This window comes from Ranitomeya imitator, chromosome 8, assembly GCF_032444005.1.
Source record: "Ranitomeya imitator isolate aRanImi1 chromosome 8, aRanImi1.pri, whole genome shotgun sequence".
Classification (NCBI taxonomy): Eukaryota; Metazoa; Chordata; class Amphibia; order Anura; family Dendrobatidae; genus Ranitomeya; species Ranitomeya imitator.
The window spans coordinates 191586901-191609545 of NC_091289.1; the positions used below are offsets into that span (position 1 = coordinate 191586901).

Sequence of the window (22645 nt, forward strand, 5' to 3'; positions counted from 1 at the left end):
TCAAACAGAACCCTGAGACTATCACAGAGCAGGTGCATTTATACGGAGACTTGATCACACACAGGTGGATTATATTTATCATCATTAGGCATTTAGGACAACACTGGATCATTCAGAGATCCACAATGAACTTCTGCACTGAAAGTAAAGGGGCCGAATAATATTGCACGTCCCACTTTTCAGTTTTTGAATTTCAATAAAAATTTAAAATAACCAATAAATTTCGTTCAACTTCACAATTGTGTTTCACTTGTTGTTGATTCTTCACCAATAATTTACATTTGGTATCTTTATGTTTGAAGCATGATATGTGGGAAAAGGTTGAAAAGCTCCAGGGGGCCGAATACTTTCGCAAGGCACTGTATATATATAAATACGGTATATATCTGCCCCAATAACATACAATGGTGCAGAAATCTGATGAGAGTCCGGTCCAGTGATAACAAATTCTCTTATTACTTGTCAGCAATTCAAACTCTTGGCAACTCAAATAAATTGGCTCAAGCTCATGTTATATCAGGATGCTGTGATGTTTTCCAGGATAAATACAAATATTTTCCAAGAAAAATATATGAAATGTTATTAACATTCCTAGGGTGACATTAATGATGGGGGTTGTAGTCTGGTCATTAATGCAATACCGGAGGGTACAGAAGTCATCTGCCAGGGTCCTGCTTGGTCCTTATTCATATTTCCATCATTTGATATAAGGTAAGGTTTTAACACTAGAGGTTAGGACCACCCCGAATAGGGTCACCTTGTGGTGGTGGGAGGGCTTTTATGTTTTTTCTAAATCAAAACAATGTTATCTACATCCCCTATGTTATTTTCATGCCCTTTAACTATTTATTTTCTTACTGCAGGGTATTTGCTGATTTTGTTTTTATCTTGGGTTTTGTGTATTTTTCTACAAAGTCTCTTCATTTTAGGGGCTCAAAAGTAATTGGACAAATTAACTTCACCATAAATAAAATGTTAATTTTTAATACTTTGCAGTGAATCCTTGTGCACTTCAGCCCTGTACACACAGAATTCATCCGGCTGCTTCTGTCTTCAGTCACATCATCACTAACCACTAGTGACCACGCGGTGCCATTGTCAGCCATGCATGTCCGCGCCATCACACTGCCTCCACCATGTGCCACAGAGGACGTGCTGTGCCGAGGGTCCAAGCCTTCTCCAGACTTTCTTCTTCCCATCATTCTGATACAGCTTGATCTTAGTTTTGCTTTTACAGAACTGGGCGGCTTCTTTAGATGCTTTTTTTTTTTTTGGCAAAGTCTAATCTGGCCTTTCTATTTTTCAGGCTGATTCATTTTTTTCACCTCCACCTCTGTATTTGCTCTCATGAAGTCCTCTCCTTATGGTAAGACTTAGACACTGAGACACCGACTTCCTGGAGAGTGCTCTTCGCTTGGGTGGATGTTGTGATGGGATTTTTATTCACTGTTATATTCCGTGGACATCAAGGCCTTTTTGAGTTCCCAAGATCACCAGTGCGCTCTTTTTCTGCAGAAAGTACTAAACTGTTAATTTAGCCACTCCTAACATTTCTTCTGCCTCTGATGGATTTTTTTTAAAAAATTTTCAGCCTAATTATGGTCTGTTCTCCTCCATTAAGAGCTCTGCTGACCGCATGTTGTGGGTTCACAGCAACAACTTCCAAATGTAAATGTCACACCTGGAATCAGCTCCAGACATTTTCCCTGCTTAATTGACAATGGATTGACAAGGATGAAATCCAGTGCAGCCCATTAAAGAGCTTGGGAGATAATTGTCCAATTACCTATAGTCCTTATTAAAGAGCTGTAATTCCTAAACCCTTACTCCCATTAGGATCAGAATACCTCACATTAAAGCTGAGTGTCGGTGCTGTAAGTCCAGATTGATTATAGAACCGAATGTTGAATATGTTTTGTTAAACGGCTAAAATGCCAAAACTTGTGTCGCTGTCCAAATATTTCTGGACCTAATTGTGCTGCTGCTGTCTACCCTGTGCCCCAGTCACTGACTGCCTCTATCCTCACCTCGTACACTGCAGCCGCATCCCCCTCCTCCGCCCTTTCATCTCTTATCCTCTATGTCTGTCATCTACTGTTTTACTTGGATTTTTTGACCTACTAAGGAGTTGTTGTTTTTTTGCACAATTCAGAGTTCCCTCAGGCTGGGGAAGGGAACAGGAAACAAGCTGCCACATGATGAGGAAGGATTCACCCCTTCAAAGGTATTGCTGATTTATGCAGAGTTATACTGATAGGTACAGTTGGTATTTTGTCCTGAAGTTCATGGTTTTCGACCACAGTAAGTTTTCTTTTTTTGGCTGATAATTTGGAATATTTGCTAATCCAGAACTGATGGATCCAGTGAGATCGGATTAAGGAATCAAATAAGTCAAAGCCTTTTCTTCCCTATTTGCTACAATTATTACTGTAGACCTTCCATGGAATAATAGAAGTTGTCACAACGGGGAAGTTCTCGAATATTCTCCGGAGGAAACATTGAGTGAGGGAGCAGCAGGTAGATGTGGGACAGCGGAGAGAACGACGCTTTATGTTTTCCTGCCGTTCTCGTAGTCTGCCGCTCGCACTCGTCACATTGATTTTATAAACTGGGATTTTTCACTAAAACGAAACCTCAGGATTGTTCATGTTTCATTGCTTGTTCTATGATCACATAACCTGTATGTACCATTTATATAAAAAGTCTACACACCCATGTTAAAATGCCAGGTTTTTGCCCTATAAAAAAAAAGTCACAGCAAGAAGAATCATTTCTGGACTTTCTCCACCTTTAATGTCGCCTATAATCTGTACAAATCCATTAGATCTACCATAGACGTCATCAAGAAGTGGCTTAAATTTGATACAACAGTGACATTAATTGGATGTCCCTGAAAAAAAAAAAGAAAGAAAAGGAAATTGGTCCTGCAGGCTGCCAAAAGGCCGACAGCAACATTAAAGGAGCTGCGGGAATTTCTGACTGCGGCACCACAAAAACACTAGTGCATGCCCTTATCTCCCGCCTTGACTACTGCAACCTGCTACTCTCTGGACTCCCCTCTAGCACCACTCCAATCCATCCTACACTCTGCTGCCCGACTAATCCACCTGTCCCCCTGCTATTCCCCAGCCTCTCCCCTATGTCAAGCCCTTCATTGGCCCTTCATCTATCGCCCAGAGACTCCAGTACAAAAGCCTAACCATGACATACAAAGCCATCCACAACCTGTCTCCTCCATACATCTGTGACATGGTCTCCCGGTACCTACCTACCCGCAACCTCCGATCCTCACAAGATCTCCTTCTCTACTCCCCTCTTATCTCCTCTTCCCACAATCGTATACAAGATTTCTCCCGTGCTTCCCCCATACTCTGGAACCCTCTACCCCAACACATCAGACTCGCGCCTACCATCGAAACCTTCAAAAAGAACCTGAAGACCCACCTCTTCAGACAAGCCTACAGCCTGCAGTGATCCTCAACCTACTGAACAGCCGCACAGCCAGCTCTTCCCTCTCCTAGTGTATCCTCACCCACCCCCTGCAGACTGTGAGCCCTCGCGGGCAGGGTCCTCCCTCCTTATGTACCCGTGTGCCTTGTTTTTTGCTCATGTTTAATGTATTTGTCTATATTTGCCCCGTACTCACATGTAAAGCGCCATGGAATAAATGGCGCTATAAAAATGCATAATAATAATTTCTGTCCAGTCCTGATGGTGTCCTGCATGTGACAACAAGCTCCCATACTCTTGGCAAAGAAAAACATCCAAGCCCGGCTTTATTTTGCCAAAACCTCCATCAAGTCTGATAATAACATGTGGGAGACGTGTTATGTCTGAGGAGACCAAGGCGGAACTTTTTGTCCATCATTCCAACATGTACGTTTGTAGAAAAAGTCTTACCAGTCCAAGTGTTTCAACCTCCTATTTGCAAACCGACGCTTCGCAGGGTGAGGGTGAGGCAGTCACAGCGTAATCCAAGAGAAAAAAAAAATCCAGCGAATGGCGAAGGTTGCTAAAAAATAACTTTTATTCCATATAAGTAAAATCAACCAACATGTGGCAGCCAGCACAGGAAGCATGAATAAGGCGCAAGTCGAAACGCGTTGATCGTTCGCTTCCTGCTAGTTTGTTTCAGTGCTGGAAGCCACATGTTGGTTAATTTTATTCACGTGGAATAAAAGTTATTTTTTAGCAACCTTCGCCATTCACTGGATATTTTCACTCTTAAGACGTACGTTTGGTACAAAACAAACACTGCGCTTCATCAAAAGATCACCATCCCCACAGTGAGGCATGGTGGAGGCAGCATTATGCTTTGAGGATGCTTTTTGGCAACTGGAACTGAGACTTTAGTCAAGATGAAGGGAATTATGAGCAGTTCTAAACATCAGTCAATTCTGCATCAAAATCTTCAGGCCTCTGCTAAAAATCTGAAGATGAATTTCACCCCTACATCGCGACAGCGACCCTAAGCGACGTCCAAATGTGAAATCTTGTGAGCTGGAGAGGGCGCTGTATACAGGAGATGCCCCTGCAATCTGATAGATGTGGAGCTACTGCAAGGAGGAGCGGGCGAAGATCGCCAATTCTAGGTGTGCTGTGTGACAGACTCGGACACAAAAACACTGAATGCTATGAGAAATTCAGAAGGTCCTTCAAGAAAGAATTAGTGTAAGGCCATGTTCACACGTTCCTGATTTCCCTGCTGTTTTTTCTGCACTAAAAACCGCAGCTCTTGGCAGAAAACGCAGGTCCTTTTTTTGGTGCTTTTTTGATGCGTTTTTTAATGCAGTTTTCTATGCAGAGTCTGTGTGTTTTCTAGGAAGTTTTTTAGGGTTAAAATGGCTGAAAATACCCTAACCTTACCCCTACCCCTAACCCTACCCCTAACCCTACCCCTACCCCTATTCTAACCTTAGTGGAAAAAAAAAAAAAATTCTTTATTTTTTTATTGTTCCTACCTATGGGGGTGACAAAGGGGGGGGGAATCATTTACTATTTTTTTTATTTTGATCACTGAGATATAACCTATCTCAGTGATCAAAATGCACTTTGGAACGAATCTGCCGGCCGGCAGATTCGGCGGGCGCACTGCGCATGCGCCCGCCATTTTGCAAGATGGCGGCGCCCAGGGAGAAGACGGACGGATGGACACCGGGAGGCCGGGTAAGTATAAGGGGGGGAGATGAGGGCACGGGGGGGGGGCATCGGAGCATGGGGGGGTGGCATCGGAGCATGGGGGGGTGGGATTGGGGCACGGGGGGGTGGGATTGGGGCACGGGGGGCAGCCACACTGCAGCGGTTCTGCACCACAAACCGCAGAAAACCCGCAGATATTTTTTTCATCTGCGGGTTTTACTGCGGGTTTGACCTCACAATGGAGGTCAATGGGTGCAGAACCGCTGCAGTTCCGCAAAAAGAAGTGACATGGTACTTCTTTTTTACCGCGGCTATTCAGCGCGGCTTTTTTCGCGATTTTCCGCAATGTGGGCACAGCAGTTCCTGTTTTCCATAGGGTACATTGTAATGTACCCTGCATGGAAAACAGCTGCGGAGCCGCAGCGGGAAAATCGCGGCGGTTCCGCATTAAAAAAAGGATGGTGTGAACATGGACTAAGGGTGTGTAGATTTATGCAACCAGGCTATTTTAATTCTTTATTTGTCTTTTTCCACCCAAAAACATTTCCTTTTGTTTGTCAGTGGATTTGTACAGATTTTGGGTGACATTAAAAGGGGAAAAAAAGTTCTAAAACTGATTCTTCTTGGTAGGATTTTTTTTACATGAGAAAAACATGGTATGTTACCAGGGGTGTGTAGACTTTTGTCTCCAACGAGTTGGCTGCATCGTAACGAGGGCGAATTATCTTTTTTTTTCTTGCATTTCATGACGTGTGATGCAAACAGAATGAAATTGTAACTCAAACATAATTTTAAAGAAGACCCGACGCCTGCCGTAAATATGTAATGGCGCTGTTCTCCTGAATCCGGCGATGTTTTTCTCTTACTCCTGCTCCTCTCCGTTCCTGAGATACGGCCTCCTCTTCTATGCATAAATCTAGTGTTATTAGACAACTGGGCGTGGTCTTTAAAAACTTATCTGTGCTCGAGGACCACGCCCAGTTGGATAAAAGGCTAGTTTTTTTTCTCCGATGAAGAGGGAGTGATATCTCAGGAATGGAGATGCGCAAAATACAAAAAAAAACATCGCCGGATTCAGGAGAACGGCGGCATTTACACCAGGTGAAAAAAAAATACATATTTGTGTCAAGTCTTCTTTAAAGGGGTCATTTGCCTTACAGAAAGACATATGGGTCAGAGGCGAGATCCCTTTTATATGAGGCTGGCTGACATCACTTGTCGATGTCTACTCTCATGAAATTTGGGGGGGGTGGGGGCGTTCCAGAACAAGTTGGCAAATCTTTTGGGAGCCCCAAACCTCTCAGAACGCAGCGCTTCACTTAACCCCGAAACCCCTTGTCATCAGAGCCGTGGCATCGAAGCGCGCACGCGAGGGCTCAGGAAACTCGTTTTGAAGGGACCAAATTTTAGGTGCCTCCTTGACGCCACGGTGAACACGCCAAGATCTATCACTGATCTGACCACTGCGGCAGGGTGTCCGCTGGGCGGGAGCTCCGGAGCCGTAAACGTACGCTATCCTCACACGTGCGCGCGCTTGTACCGCCCTCCCCCTAGAGGACAGGCTTCAGCCATGAGCATCCAGAAGTCAGCAATGCTCTTCATTCATTCCTTCTCCGTGGCTGAGATAAGTCTCCTTCTTCACTTTAGGAAACCCAAGTCTTTTTTTTTTATCCAAGTGGGCGTAGTCATCATAAAGACACCCATGAAGGGACGGCCCACTTGGCTAACAAGACTGAATTGACATAAAGCGAAGAAGGAGAAGTATTTCGGGAACGGAGAGGAGCCGGAACTAAAGAGGAACATCGGCGGATTCAGGAGAAGAGCGGCGTTCACACCGGGCACAACGACGACTTATTTATGGAAAGTGACAGGACTGTGGTGGAACAACAAGTAAAACCCATGTTTGCCCAGATCTGGAGCCTCTCAGCCCCGCGGTCCCTGGCATCGGCCCTGTGTAACGCAGTCTCAGATGGCGTTAGGGACCAGGATCGGCTTCCATAACTATTTTGATGGCGTTTTTGTACTTTGTCTGCTTTTTGTCACCTCGGCCGCCCCTCTCCCCCTACAATAAACACACCAGGGGCCGCTCTGACAATCTGCTTTATTTCCCGGCATTCGCTCATGTTATAGCCTTGGTCATGCACTTAGCAGATGCCGCTGGGAACAACGCGCCTTGTGGTCATACATGGAGGATAGATGCTCGCCCGCCGTCCTCATCCCGGATGCTTCCGATATTACGTAGAATATGTCCCTGTTGTATTTGCAGCTTTTTCTTACACACATACACAATCCAGACCAGATATCTGCAGCTCCTCCCGACTGCGGTCACACTACAACTCCCAGCATGCCCTGTAGCGCCATGAAAGTCGGAGCCGCGTCTCGCAGACCTCGGATCGATACATTTGGCACAGATGATAAATTAGACGGTTTAGCAGCTTTGTGCTCCATTCCTGGAGCAGACGGTCCACATGGACCATTTCACATTTTTTTTTGTAGCATGAGTTTTCTCTGTCGCTCTCTGTTATCAGCCCAGAGGTTTCCTTATTTCCGTGCTCAGGATGATCGGCTGTTCTTTGAGTCCGTCGTTGGAGCAGTTAGACACGGCGTTGGCCACTTGGCAGAACTTTCTGAGCAGGATCTGTCGCAGTAAGAGGTAAACCCAAGGGTCCAGGATCTGGTTCAGCGAGGCCAACCGAATCGCCGTCAAGAAGAAGTTGCAGTCTTTCTGCAGGTCGGCGCTCTGGGTGGGCGAGGTGGGGTCGCAGCGTTCCACTGAGGTATGGTTGAAGATCATCTTCAGCATAATGATCTGTTGGGCAGAAGAGGAGAGAAGATCACGTGAGACTGAGGCAACATGGAGGACAAGCAAGAATAACAGTGTAACATGGAGGCGAGGGGGAGATGCCATCAGCTGGTAGGGAAATATTCAGCCACATAATGGAGGGGCGACCATGGCCGCATGCTGCCGCGAGCAAAGAGGATCGACTGAGACGGTGCTATACAGTGCCTATATTATAAGGCCATACAGTGCCTACACACTAATGCCATACAGTGCCTATATTATAAGGCCATGCAGTGCCTACACACTAATGCCATACAGTGCCACATGTCAGTGCTATACAGCCTGCATACAAGTGCACCAGTGCCATGCAATAACTACACATTACTGCCACACAATGCCTGCAAACTAGTGCCATACAGTACCTATATATGATGGCTATACTGTGCCTACACACTAATGCCATACAGTGCCTATACTCTAGGGCCATACAGTACCTACACGCTAGGGCCATACAGTGCCTATACTCTAGGGCCATACAGTACCTACACGCTAGGGCCATACAGTATCTACACACTAATGCCATACAGTGCCTATTCTCTAGGGCCATACAGTACCTACACACTAATACCATACAGTGCCTATACTCTAGGGCCATACAGTACGTATAAACTAAATGCCATACAGTGCCTATACTCTAGGGCCATACAGTACCTACACACTAATGTAATACAGTGCCTATACTCTAGGGCCATACAGTACCTACACACTAATGTAATACAGTGCCTATACTCTAGGGCCATACAGTGACTATACTCTAGGGCCATACAGTACCTACACACTAATGCCATACAGTGCCTATACTCTAAGGCCATACAGTGCCTATACTCTAGGGCCATACAGTGCCTATACTCTAGGGCCATACAGTGCCTATACTCTATGGCCATACAGTGCCTATACTCTAGGGCCATACAGTGCCTATACTCTAGGGCCATACAGTGCCTATACTCTAGGGCCATACAGTACCTACACACTAATGTAATACAGTGCCTATACTCTAGGGCCATACAGTACCTACACACTAATGTAATACAGTGCCTATACTCTAGGGCCATACAGTGACTATACTCTAGGGCCATACAGTACCTACACACTAATGCCATACAGTGCCTATACTCTAAGGCCATACAGTGCCTATACTCTAGGGCCATACAGTGCCTATACTATAGGGCCATACAGTGCCTATACTATAGGGCCATACAGTGCCTATACTCTAGGGCCATACAGTGCCTATACTATAGGGCCATACAGTGCCTATACACTAGGGCCATACAGTGCCTATACTATAGGGCCATACAGTGCCTATACTATAGGGCCATACAGTGCCTATACTATAGGGCCATACAGTACCTACACACTAATGTAATACAGTGCCTATACTCTAGGGCCATACAGTGACTATACTCTAGGGCCATACAGTACCTACACACTAATGCCATACAGTGCCTATACTCTAAGGCCATACAGTGCCTATACTCTAGGGCCATACAGTGCCTATACTCTAGGGCCATACAGTGCCTATACTCTAGGGCCATACAGTGCCTATACTATAGGGCCATACAGTGCCTATACTATAGGGCCATACAGTGCCTATACTCTAGGGCCATACAGTACCTACACACTAATGTAATACAGTGCCTATACTCTAGGGCCATACAGTACCTACACACTAATGTAATACAGTGCCTATACTCTAGGGCCATACAGTGACTATACTCTAGGGCCATACAGTACCTACACACTAATGCCATACAGTGCCTATACTCTAAGGCCATACAGTGCCTATACTCTAGGGCCATACAGTGCCTATACTCTAGGGCCATACAGTGCCTATACTATAGGGCCATACAGTGCCTATACTATAGGGCCATACAGTGCCTATACTCTAGGGCCATACAGTGCCTATACACTAGGGCCATACAGTGCCTACATACAAGTGTAATTCTGCTATAGAGCATTGTAACCCGCACTTCTCCTATACCGCCCAGCTACACTACATCAGACTGTGAACGAGGCCTTAAACCCAATGATTAATTATCTGCTGATCTACATGCAATTAACAAACAGCGTCAAGTCTGATGACGGCTGCGACATGAAATACAGCCATAAGTCGGTAATAAATCACTGTAATGTGCAAAACTAAAACCATTCTTCATAGTGACACATGGCCTAAATATACTCCAGAATTACATGTAGTGACACACTCAGTATTAGGCAGCGGCCCATAAAAGTGATCTATGGCTGCACTCAGGGGGCTCGGTGTACACATGGAGGGAGCAGCAGCCCCGTCACATCCGACACAATGTAAAGTAATGGAACGTGTGAGATACAACGTTACCGAGATCTTATCCTCTGGGAAAAGTCATTGCTGGAATGGGGTCGTCCACTACACGGACAGCTCCTTATGGAACAAAGATCCGCTGAAAATAAAAATTGCTTATTATACCCTTTTACCGGACCAGGGCAGTTCCGGTGATATTGGGGCCGTTCGGTTGATATCGGGGCACCAAGTGGCGGCATTCACATGAGATTGTGTCATGTGAGCGCTGCTGACAATCAGTGGCTGTTAATGGACGGCAGCGCTCATACCGTCTGAGGGAAGTAACAGCCCATTACCGGGAAGACCCCACAAGCTGTCAGGATATACGAGTGATATGCTGGCACTTTATCAGCTCACCCCTTTAAGGATTATGGTTTTACAATCGCATGCCTGGGCCCAGACAGAGGAACTGATTACAGAATATACGGCGAATCTGTGCTGACATTCCAGTGACATGAGAGCTGCGTACACTGGAATCCTTCACTGCTCGCACTGCACCCGGATAAAAGGAAAGATCTGGACGGGACCCAACAAGTGCGGAGAACAGAGCGGAGCGGCCATTTATCATCATCTTCACGGATCTTCAGACACATATCACCCCCCTGAGGAGTCTGTGTACTGACTGTAGGCGGCCAGGGGGCAGCAAAGCCATGATCCAGATAAGGGGCCAAATAACAGGATCCAGAATTAGAGGGGCTGTCCCAAGTAAAATAACACAGGCCTGTTACTCACCCTGCATGGGTCCAGCGATGCCTCTATACCACTGCTCCGGTCCATATTTATTAGCTACAGCAGTGACATCACATCTACAGTGCAGCCAATCACTGAGCTCAGTCCTGAAGAAGGAGTCCTGAAACGCGTTGACATTGAACCCACATTTCATACTCCATCGCGGCTTGTCATTTATCCATTTATCCAGCAGCGCAGGATATTTGTAGGATGTAGGAGACACGAGGTGCTGAGCTCAGAGATCAGTTGCAGCGGTCACATGCACTGTAGATGTGATCTCACCGCTGCAGACAATAAACAAAATCCAGAGCAGAGGTTGAGGAGCGGCGCTGGACTTTGGCAGGGTGAGTAACGGGTCCATTTGTTATTTTAGACCTCTGCAACCCTGTGGTACATACAACAACATTTTACAAGTGACAACCCCTTTAAGCCACATTCACATGTTCAGTATTTGGTCGGTATTTTACATACGGTGGTGTGAAAAAGTGTTTGCCCCCTTCCTGATTTCCTATTCTATTGCATGCTTGTCACACTTATGTTTTAGATCAAACAAATGTAAATATTAGACAAAGATAACACAAGTAATGGCAAAATGCAGTTTAGAAATGAAGGTCTTTAGCTTTAAGGGAGAAAGAAATCCAAACCTACAGGGCCCTGTGAGAATAAGTGATTGACCCCCTCTTAAAACAAAAAGTAACTGTGGTCTATCACATATTAGGAAAGCTGAGTTCACGTTCCGTAGCCACAGGCCTGATTACTGCCACACCTGTTCTAAGTCAAGAAATCACTTAACTAGGAACAGCCTGGCAAAGTGAAGTAGACCATAGGATCCTCAAAAGCTAGACACATCATGCCGCGATCCAAAGAAATTCTCGAACAAATGAGTAACAAAGTAATTGAGATCTATCAGTCTGGAAAAGGTTTTGAAGCCATTTCTAAAGCTTTGAAACTCCAGCGAACCACAGTGAGAGCCATTATCTACGAACAGCGAAAACATGGAACAGTGGTAAACCTTCCCAGTAGTTGCCGGCCGACTAAAATTATCCCAATAGTGCAGTGACGACTCATCCAAGAGGTCACAAAAGACCCCACAACAGTATCCAAAGAACTGCAGGCCTTACTTGCCTCAGTTAAGGTCGGTGTTCATGACTCCACCATAAGAAAGACACTGGGTAAAAATGGCTGCATGGCAGAGATGAAAGCCACTGCTGAGCAATAAGAAAATAAAAGCTCATCTCAATTTTGTCAGAAAACTTCTTGATGATCCCCAAGACTTTTGGGAGAATACTCTGTAACGAGACAAAAGTTGAACTTTTTGGAAGGTGTATGTCCCATTACATCTGGTGTAGAAGTAACACAGCATTTCAGAAAAGGAACATCATACCAACAGTAAAATATGGTGGTGGTAGTGCGATGGTCTGGGGCTGTTTTGCTGCTTCAGGACCTGGAAGACTTGCTATGGTAAATGGAACCATGAATTCTGCCGTCTACCAAAAAATCCTGAAGGAGAATATCCGTCATCTGTTCATGACCTCAAGCTGAAGCGGACTTGGGTTATACAGCAGGACAATGATCCAAAACACACCAGCAAGGCCACCTCTGAATGGCTTAAGCAAACCAAAATTAAGACTTTGGAGTGGCCTAGTCAAAGTCCTGACCTTAATCCCATTGAGATGCTGTGGCATGACCTTAAAAAGACAATTCATGCTCGGAAACCTCCAATGTGGCTGAAGTACAACAATTCTGCAAAGATGAGTGTTCAAAATTCCTCCAGAGCGTTGTAAAAGACTCATTACCAGTTATCGCAAACCCTTGATTGCAGTTGTTGCTGCTAAGTGTGGCCCAATCAGCTTTCAGGTTTAGGAGGCAATCACTTTTTCACACAGGACCCTGTAGGTTTGGATTTCTTTCTCCCTTAATAATAAAGACCTTCACTTATAATCTGCATTTTGGGATTACTTGTGTTATCTTTGTCTAATATTTACATTTGTTCGATCTGAAACATTTAAGTGTGACAAACATGGAAAATAGGAAATCAGGAAGAAGGCGAACACTTTTTCACACCACTGTATGTAAAATACTAAAGGTGTGAATGTGACTTAAAGTGGTTAATCACTGAGCCACCGTGCTCACATGATCATAGCGGCTCTCAGATTAAAGGGATCATCTGTGAACGCACAGCACAGCACCGCACACAGCACAGCACCGCACACAGTACAGCACCGCACACAGCACAGCACCGCACACAGGACAGCACCGCACACAGCACCGCACACAGTACAGCACCGCACACAGCACAGCACCGCACACAGGACAGCACCGCACACAGCACCGCACACAGCACAGCACCGCACACAGCACAGCACACAGCACAGCACAGCACAGCACCGCACACAGCACAGCACAGCACCGCACACAGCACAGCACTGCACACAGCACACAGTACAGCACCGCACACAGCACCGCACACAGCACAGCACCGCACACAGCACAGCACCGCACACAGCACAGCACCACACACAGCACCGCACACAGCACCGCACACAGTACAGCACCGCACACAGCACAGCACAGCACCGCACACAGCACAGCACTGCACACAGCACACAGTACAGCACCGCACACAGCACCGCACACAGTACAGCACCGCACACAGCACAGCACACAGCACAGCACCGCACACAGCACAGCACCGCACACAGTACAGCACCGCACACAGTACAGTACCGCACACAGCACAGGACCGCACACAGCACACAGTACAGCACCGCACACAGCACAGCACCGCACACAGTACAGCACCGCACACAGTACAGCACCGCACACAGCACCGCACACAGCACAGCACCGCACACAGCACAGCACCGCACACAGCACAGCAATGCACACAGCACAGCACAGCACACAGTACAGCACCGCACACAGCACAGCACCGCACACAGCACAGCACACAGTACAGCACCGCACACAGCACAGCACACAGCACAGCACCGCACACAGCACAGCACCGCACACAGTACAGCACCGCACACAGCACAGCACCGCACACAGCACAGCACCGCACACAGCACAGCACCACACACAGCACCGCACACAGCACAGCACCGCACACAGCACAGCACCGCACACAGTACAGCACAGCACCGCACACAGCACAGCACAGCACCGCACACAGTACAGCACCGCACACAGTACAGCACCGCACACAGCACAGCACCGCACACAGCACAGCACCGCACACAGCACAGCACCGCACACAGCACAGCACACAGCACAGCACACAGCACAGCACACAGCACAGCACCGCACACAGCACAGCACCGCACACAGCACAGCACCGCACACAGCACAGCACACAGCACAGCACCGCACACAGCACAGCACCGCACACAGCACAGCAATGCACACAGCACAGCACAGCACACAGTACAGCACCGCACACAGCACAGCACCGCACACAGCACAGCACACAGTACAGCACCGCACACAGCACAGCACACAGCACAGCACCGCACACAGCACAGCACACAGCACCGCACACAGCACAGCACCGCACACAGTACAGCACCGCACACAGCACAGCACCGCACACAGCACAGCACCGCACACAGCACAGCACCACACACAGCACCGCACACAGCACAGCACCGCACACAGCACAGCACCGCACACAGTACAGCACAGCACCGCACACAGCACAGCACAGCACCGCACACAGTACAGCACCGCACACAGTACAGCACCGCACACAGCACAGCACCGCACACAGCACAGCACCGCACACAGCACAGCACCGCACACAGCACAGCACACAGCACAGCACACAGCACAGCACACAGCACAGCACCGCACACAGCACAGCACCGCACACAGCACAGCACCGCACACAGCACAGCACACAGTACAGCACAGCACCGCACACAGCACAGTACACAGCACAGCACCGCACACAGCACCGCACCGCACACAGCACCGCACACAGCACAGCACCGCACACAGCACAGCACCGCACACAGCACAGCACAGCACCGCACACAGTACACAGTACAGCACCGCACACAGCACAGCACACAGCACCGCACCGCACACAGCACAGCACCGCACACAGCACAGCACTGCACACAGTACAGCACCGCACACAGTACCGCACACAGTACAGCACCGCACATAGCACAGCACCGCACACAGTACAGCACCGCACACAGTACAGTACCGCACACAGCACAGCACAACACAGCACAGCACCGCACACAGCACAGCACCGCACACAGTACAGTACCGCACACAGCACAGCACAACACAGCACAGCACCGCACACAGTACAGCACCGCACACAGCACAGCACACAGCACAGCACCGCACACAGCACAGCACCGCACACGTGATCCGTTCCTTGAGTTGTCCCACTTTGCATTACACTAGCCATAGGACCAGGACGTCTCGTGTATTGGATTCCAGAAACGGACCGCGAGGCACAGAGAGAACCGGCGAGCTGCAATCAGAGTCCGAGAAAAATCATCTTCTCCCGGGAGGTGAAGTTATTACACGCGGCTAATTGCTGCTTTTCCTGCCGACCCTTATAATAAAAGATAATAAACGATTCATCAGATACAAGTGTATCACAACGAGAGGGTCAGGAGGAAGGGTCTCAGCAGGAGGCGGCCGCCATCTCTGTCCTGTCTACGACCATAAATTGTCCAGAAATGATCAATTCTGGAGCCTCTTTCCTTGTCATGTGAGCCGTGCAGCCAATCAGCGACGGCTTCTGGAAGAAGTGAGACCCGCTGTTGCTCTCTGACTTCTGGATGTCAGTTTTGGCCGCTGATTAGTTGCAGCGCTCACATGACATAACATCTCTCAGACTCCAGCACCAACACCGGAGGGGAGTTTAGGCCGCTCTCCTGTCTGTCACACCGCATACAGCCATGACAAAGAGGCGGGATTTCACAACGGTAAGCACTATCCATGCTGGAATTGTGAGATAGAAAGTCCCAGCACCTAGAGTGCTGGCAGAAAGCTGATGAATGTGAAACTGGCGGCTCCAAAAAAACGGATGCCAAGTTACAGAGGATGAGAGATATTTAGACTGGTATAGGCACCGATACATAATTAAAAAAGTTAAAGTTGCAAGAAGCTAATAAAGCGCGATTCTACAATGAAGAGCCGCATAGAGCCCGAAATGAGGAATAACAGATTGAAAGAATTTTTGCCATGAGCTGGAAATTTTCCAAATCCCGGAAATTAAATCTGGGGTGAGAATTTAAATTCTGGATACAAATTGTCACAAAAGAGGCGACTTCTATGTCCTGCGCCCCCCTGCTCAGCAATGAAGGGTCAGAAGATACTTCTCAGGTTGGAAGACGTCTCATGAAGACCACCCTCATCTGTAGCCATGTTGGGGTATATGGAAATCATGGATCCCATGATCCGGACCCCCGCTCTTATAACAGCGGAGGACCATCAGTCTATCACATTCGAATGATTGACAGGTGAAGCTGTGTGTCTCCAGTTACAGCGCCCCCCGGTGGTAACAGCTAAGCAGGGGGTTCTGACCCCAGAACTACGGCATGTGGGTGTCTGCCGAAAACCACAGTGGTGCTGAGCCTCAGACATTAAAATTCTGTGGATGTGCATTAAATATAGTGGGGAAAAGCAGCTGCCGGCACGAGAGGCGCCGCTGATCTTTGGGAACTCAAAGGGATTACGCAAAACTTCTCTTTTTTTTTTTTTTTTAATTTTCTGGCTTTACTGATTATCTGCCAGGCAATATAGACAGAAGAGTAATCCACGGGGAAATCTGCAGAAACAGAGCGGGATTTAGTGCAGATTTATCTCCTGATCTTCCGCTGCAGAGAGTGGAGGTTTTAGGGTCTGTGCACACATTACGTATTTGCTGCAAATTTCTGCATCTCTTGGCAGGAAAAACGCAACGTAAAATATACGCGCTTTTTTTTTTTACATGTGTTTTTGCTGCCGATTTTTCCTCGCTCTGAAACGCTGAAAGAAATGACAGGTTCCAGATATAAATCTGCAAGTAAAAAATAAGCAATGTGCGCATGAGGCTCAGGAATCCATGGCTCTTTGCTGGGACTAGGAAATTTGAAATTCTTCAGGTTTTGTAGGAAAACTGCACAGGGAAAAAAACCCCAAAAGGACGCAACCTGTGTTTATTTATTTTTTTTGCTTGCAGAATTATCCAGTACTTCAAAATTGAAGAGGAAAATCTGCAATAAATCAAAATCAAGTTAATTACTATGCAAAAAATAAAATAAAAAAATGAAAGAGCGATGAGGCAGCTGCTAATTGGGGCCCCACGTACAAGCTCTGACCCCATCGGGTGTGTGGAAAAGGGGGATTCCTAGTGCCAACAACCCTCGTAAAGGCACAGAGACCCCACTACCTGTAGTGACCCCACTAGCACAGATCGGGCACTGCCAGCTTGTGGGGCACCATGGCGGCAGCGTCTCCCTCCGCCTGCCCCTTCAGCATCTATTGGGGGGGCTGACTGGCTGGATTTAGAGTATTGATTTTAATGGCAGCTCCATCAATTTCACTTTGACATAAGGACATTTTACAGAAAAGTCAACTATGACAAATATCCTCAGTCCCTCCGGATCGTCATGAATTTAGCGACCATTGGGGGCGTCCACTCACAACCCCCCCATCTATGACATATTCTGACATATCAGCATTTAATGTGTTAACCACCTCCTGACGGATTACATACAGGTATATGATGATTTGTGACGTCTGCAGCCCAAATGTCTCTTCTTGTGGATTCACACATTTCTTCCATTCATCTATATGGGATTTGTAAGATTCCGCAGCTCCATTCATGGAAGACCCCCTGCAATCTATCTGCCCCGTGTGAAGACCCCCCACACTAGGACCCCACAGCGATACACTGGGGTAATCCTAATATCTCCTATAATATCTGCTATATGGCTGAAGTCATACAGAACCACAAGGACCCCATGTGCCCCCCTACAGGCTCCATGCTGTTCTCTGCATCCCCTGGATTAACCCTGGGCTTTCCAAGTTGTGGCAACACTACAACTCCCAGGTGCATGCTGAGAGTTGTAGTTTCAGTAAAACTATAGATTCACACCCCTGCTGCAGAGCATTGCACTAGTGGCAAGATCTGCAGGTCAGGTCTCCCATGGAAGGGAACGGGGTTCTGGGCTCTGACATGATGCTCAGGTGATGACCCCTCTCTGGGGTGGAAAACCTATCAGCCTGTCACAGTAGGTGGGAACAGACTGATCTGCTGCAGAACTGCACTAATAGCTCAATTATTTGAATTGTTTCCAGAAAGTATCAGCAGCAGAGCAATATCCTTTATGAATACCAGCTGCTGCAGAACAGCTTTCATCGAGGACCAGTAAAGGAGAGAAATAGGATTCTAATGCTGCAGGGGAAATACAACTTTTACATGAGGAAGTGGGGACCATTGGATTTATAAATCAGAGCCTTGCATTAATATCAGCTGCTGCAGAACATCTTTGAAAGCAGATCTATCAGTTATTTAATTATTAGCAAACTACTGATGCAGAAATAAAACATAGAACACAAGGAAAATATCTTCCACGTGTAACGATGAGCAATAGTATTGAGAATCAGAGGCCAGAGATAATATCAGCTGCTGCACAACTTCTTTAGATGCAGAGCTATCAATCACATGACTGAAGTGAGGACGTGTAATGGGGCAGTATATAGAGATATATACCTGCCATATGTGATCGGAGTGGCGACAATTGAAGATCAAAGTACAGCATTAATAGCAGCTGCTGCTGCAGAACATCTTTTCAAACAGACCTTTCAGTCATCTGACTGCTGAAATGAGATAAATGCAACCGAAGTGTAAGGGGTGATAAATAGGAAAGAACCTTGCGCATGTGGTAAAAGTAACGATCAGAGCCCAGCATTAATAGCAGCTGCTGCAGAACACCTTTGCTGGTGACCTATATACCATTTAATAGAAGACCATTATATACCATATAATAGCGGACCATTATCGTGATATGGAGAGTGAAAATAACGAATAAGGTTGAAAATCAGTGCCCAGCATTAATAGCAGCTGCTGCAGAACATCTTTGGAAGGAGATATATCGCTGAGTTGCTATGATGGGTTTATCTTACAGCAGAAATATAACATAAGCAAAAAGTATTCAGAGAAAACATCCTACACCTGTGGTGGGGGTTCCCACATTTCAAGATGGGGCTTTATATATCAGCTGCTGCAGACCATCTTTGGCATCAGACCAGTAAAACACCTGATTGCTGGAATAAACTAAAAGCTGGAGAAATATAACATGGAGGAACAATATACAGCACATTTGTCAACCACATGTGGTGGAGGATCACAGGATTAAAGATCACAGCCAGCTGCTGCAGAACTTCTTTGACAGCAGATCTGGCACCTGCTTTGCTTCACAAACTTAGGAAGATGCAAACTCTGTGCAATAAGCGCAATGCACAGCCTGTGCCTCTCAGGTGCTGTAGAACTAGAAGTCGCAGCATGCTGCAGGACTTGGGGGGCACAGGTGGTCTTAGCCTCATGTAACAGTGAGTTTTGCCTACCAGAAGTGGCGACCAACAGGCAAACAGAACACACATTATCCCCATCAGCTGGATCATGGTCTCCATTGTAATCCTCTCCCACTGCCTGCTGGCCTGGGAGGCTGAGCCTCTGCTTTTGCATCGGGTCACCAGGGCTTTGATGGTCGCCAGGTTGCAGGTGAAGGTGGTGCCAAGTGACAGCAGCCCAAGAGAGGCAAAAGTGGCAGCAAAAGCGACATTCCTTGGAGCCTTGTGGTCAGTGCTGATAAAACACCAGGTCCCTGGCCACTGCAAAGTGTACTGCCCCAATCCAACGATGGGCAGGAGGGCAAAGCCGAGCACTGCCCCCCAGATGCACAGCAGCACTGTGATGGTGACTCTGGTCCTCATGTTGCTGGAGTACCAGTGAGGAGACCTAATGGCCAGAGTCCTCTCAATCGCCATAGCACTGGCTATAAACAGGGGGCACAGGCCAAACATGATCATACTCAGCCCAAAGAAGGGGCACAGGTGTCCAGAGGGGTCCACGTTGCTCCATTGCCTTTTAGCCAGGTAGACTGAGATGACAATGGGGCTGGTGAGGAGCTGCCCGGTGAAGTCAGTGAGTGCCAGGAAGCCTATGCACAGCAGGAAGGAGTGCTTCCTCTTACTCTCCTTCTTCTTGTAGGACTGGTAGATCATCAGCATGGCCAGTGAATTCCCCACCAGCCCAGTGATCATCATAGACAGGGGGAAAGCCACAGACACTGAGCCCCCACAGTCCTCCACCTTGCTGCTCAGGTTAGTCCAGCTCCTCTCCCTCATGACATTGGACGTATTGGGGTCCCACATGTTTCCAGAGGTGTTGAAGAGGTCACAAGGGTCTGGGCTGAACTCCATGCTTCTTCCTCCAGAGATCGTGCAGGTGCAAAGCACTTCTCCAGCTCATGTCTACAGCGAGAGGAGCCCTGTGCTGTGCCACCAGCTGGGAGCACTCTGCTATATAACCACCAGGGGGCGTCTCCTGCTCACACGTCACACAGACTCATCATGTGGGGGGTGAGACCCATCCAGGGCACAGGGACTGGCACAGGCTGTGGGCCAAGGAGCATGGCAGCATGCCTAAGCCTCGGTGAAATAAGAAGCAAGGGGGAGGTTCTCAGGCAGTGGGTGACCCCCAGCCAAATCTTCTTCTCCCCTGAATACAGGAACTTTATACAGGTCCTTCTCAAAAAATTAGCATATAGTGTTAAATTTCATTATTTACCATAATGTAATGATTACAATTAAACTTTCATATATTATAGATTCATTATCCACCAACTGGAATTTGTCAGGTCTTTTATTGTTTTAATACTGATGATTTTGGCATACAACTCCTGATAACCCAAAAAACCTGTCTCAATAAATTAGCATATTTCACCCATCCAATCAAATAAAAGTGTTTTTTAATAACAAACAAAAAAACCATCAAATAATAATGTTCAGTTATGCACTCAATACGTGGTCGGGAATCCTTTGGCAGAAATGACTGCTTCAATGCGGCGTGGCATGGAGGCAATCAGCCTGTGACACTGCTGAGATGTTATGGAGGCCCAGGATGCTTCAATAGCGGCCTTAAGCTCATCCAGAGTGTTGGGTCTTGCGTCTCTCAACTTTCTCTTCACAATATCCCACAGATTCTCTATGGGGTTCAGGTCAGGAGAGTTGGCAGGCCAATTGAGCACAGTAATACCATGGTCAGTAAACCATTTACCAGTGGTTTTGGCACTGTGAGCAGGTGCCAGGTCGTGCTGAAAAATGAAATCTTCATCTCCATAAAGCATTTCAGCCGATGGAAGCATGAAGTGCTCCAAAATCTCCTTATAGCTAGCTGCATTGACCCTGCCCTTGATGAAACACAGTGGACCAACACCAGCAGCTGACATGGCACCCCACACCATCACTGACTGTGGGTACTTGACACTGGACTTCAGGCATTTTGGCATTTCCTTCTCCCCAGTCTTCCTCCAGACTCTGGCACCTTGATTTCCGAATGACATGCAAAATTTGCTTTCATCAGAAAAAAGTACTTGGGACCACTTAGCAACAGTCCAGTGCTGCTTCTCTGTAGCCCAGGTCAGGCGCCTCCGCCGCTGTTTATGGTTCAAAAGTGGCTTTACCTGGGGAATGCGGCACCTGTAGCCCATTTCCTGCACACGCCTGTGCACGGTGGCTCTGGATGTTTCCACACCAGACTCAGTCCACTGCTTCCTCAGGTTCCCCAAGGTCTGGAATCGGTCCTTCTCCACAATCTTCCTCAGGGTCCGGTCTCCTCTTCTCGTTGTACAGCGTTTTCTGCCACATTGTTTCCTTCCAACAGACTTACCATTGAGGTGCCTTGATACAGCACTCTGGGAACAGCCTATTTGTTGAGAAATTTCTTTCTGGGTCTTACCCTCTTGCTTGAGGGTGTCAATGATGGCCTTCTTGACATCTGTCAGGTCGCTAGTCTTACCCATGATGGGGGTTTTGAGTAATGAACCAGGCAGGGAGTTTATAAAAGCCTCAGGTATCTTTTGCATGTGTTTAGAGTTAATTAGTTGATTCAGAAGATTAGGGTAATAGGTCGTTTAGAGAACCTTTTCTTGATATGCTAATTTATTGAGACAGGTTTTTTGGGTTATCAGGAGTTGTATGCCAAAATCATCAGTATTAAAACAATAAAAGACCTGACAAATTTCAGTTGGTGGATAATGAATCTATAATATATGAAAGTTTAATTGTAATCATTACATTATGGTAAATAATGAAATTTAACACTATATGCTAATTTTTTGAGAAGGACCTGTATTTCCCTGCCCTGTAAATCTGCTTCACAGGACACAATGCAGGAGCTCATGCTTTACATTCCCACCATATTGTCAGAATTCCCAGAATACAGAGGAACATTTAAACAATTTGATACAATGTTGCACTTTACAGAACTGTTTGTTTATGAATGTATCAGGCTCGCCCCCTGGTGGCCAGAAACGGCATGTCATGATGATGTGACCTAACAAATAATAATCTGCTCTAGGAAGATGATATAACATTGATAA

The 22645-nt window shown here is 47.1% G+C and overlaps 1 protein-coding gene across 1 annotated transcript; it reads right to left on the reverse strand.

Moving 5' to 3' along the window:
- Positions 1-7222: 7222 nt before the first annotated feature.
- Positions 7223-20776, reverse strand: PTGER3 (prostaglandin E receptor 3). The gene is made up of 2 exons (XM_069738271.1): positions 19608-20776; positions 7223-7948 (listed from the first exon to the last, which is right to left on the reverse strand). Exons 1-2 carry the CDS (start codon positions 20463-20465, stop codon positions 7664-7666), a joined length of 1143 nt encoding a protein of 380 aa, XP_069594372.1. The 5' UTR covers positions 20466-20776; the 3' UTR covers positions 7223-7663.
- Between the last annotated feature and the right edge of the window lie 1869 nt (positions 20777-22645).

What these genes read in the sequence shown, in the direction of transcription:
- PTGER3 (XM_069738271.1), bottom strand. Translation starts at nt 20,465, where the DNA reads ATGGAGTTCAGCCCAGACCCTTGTGACCTCTTCAACACCTCTGGAAAC. An exon ending in CCTGTTGGTCGCCACTTCTG is followed by an intron (nt 7,949 to 19,607) that starts GTAGGCAAAACT and finishes TCTGCCCAACAG; the next exon opens with ATCATTATGCTGAAGATGAT.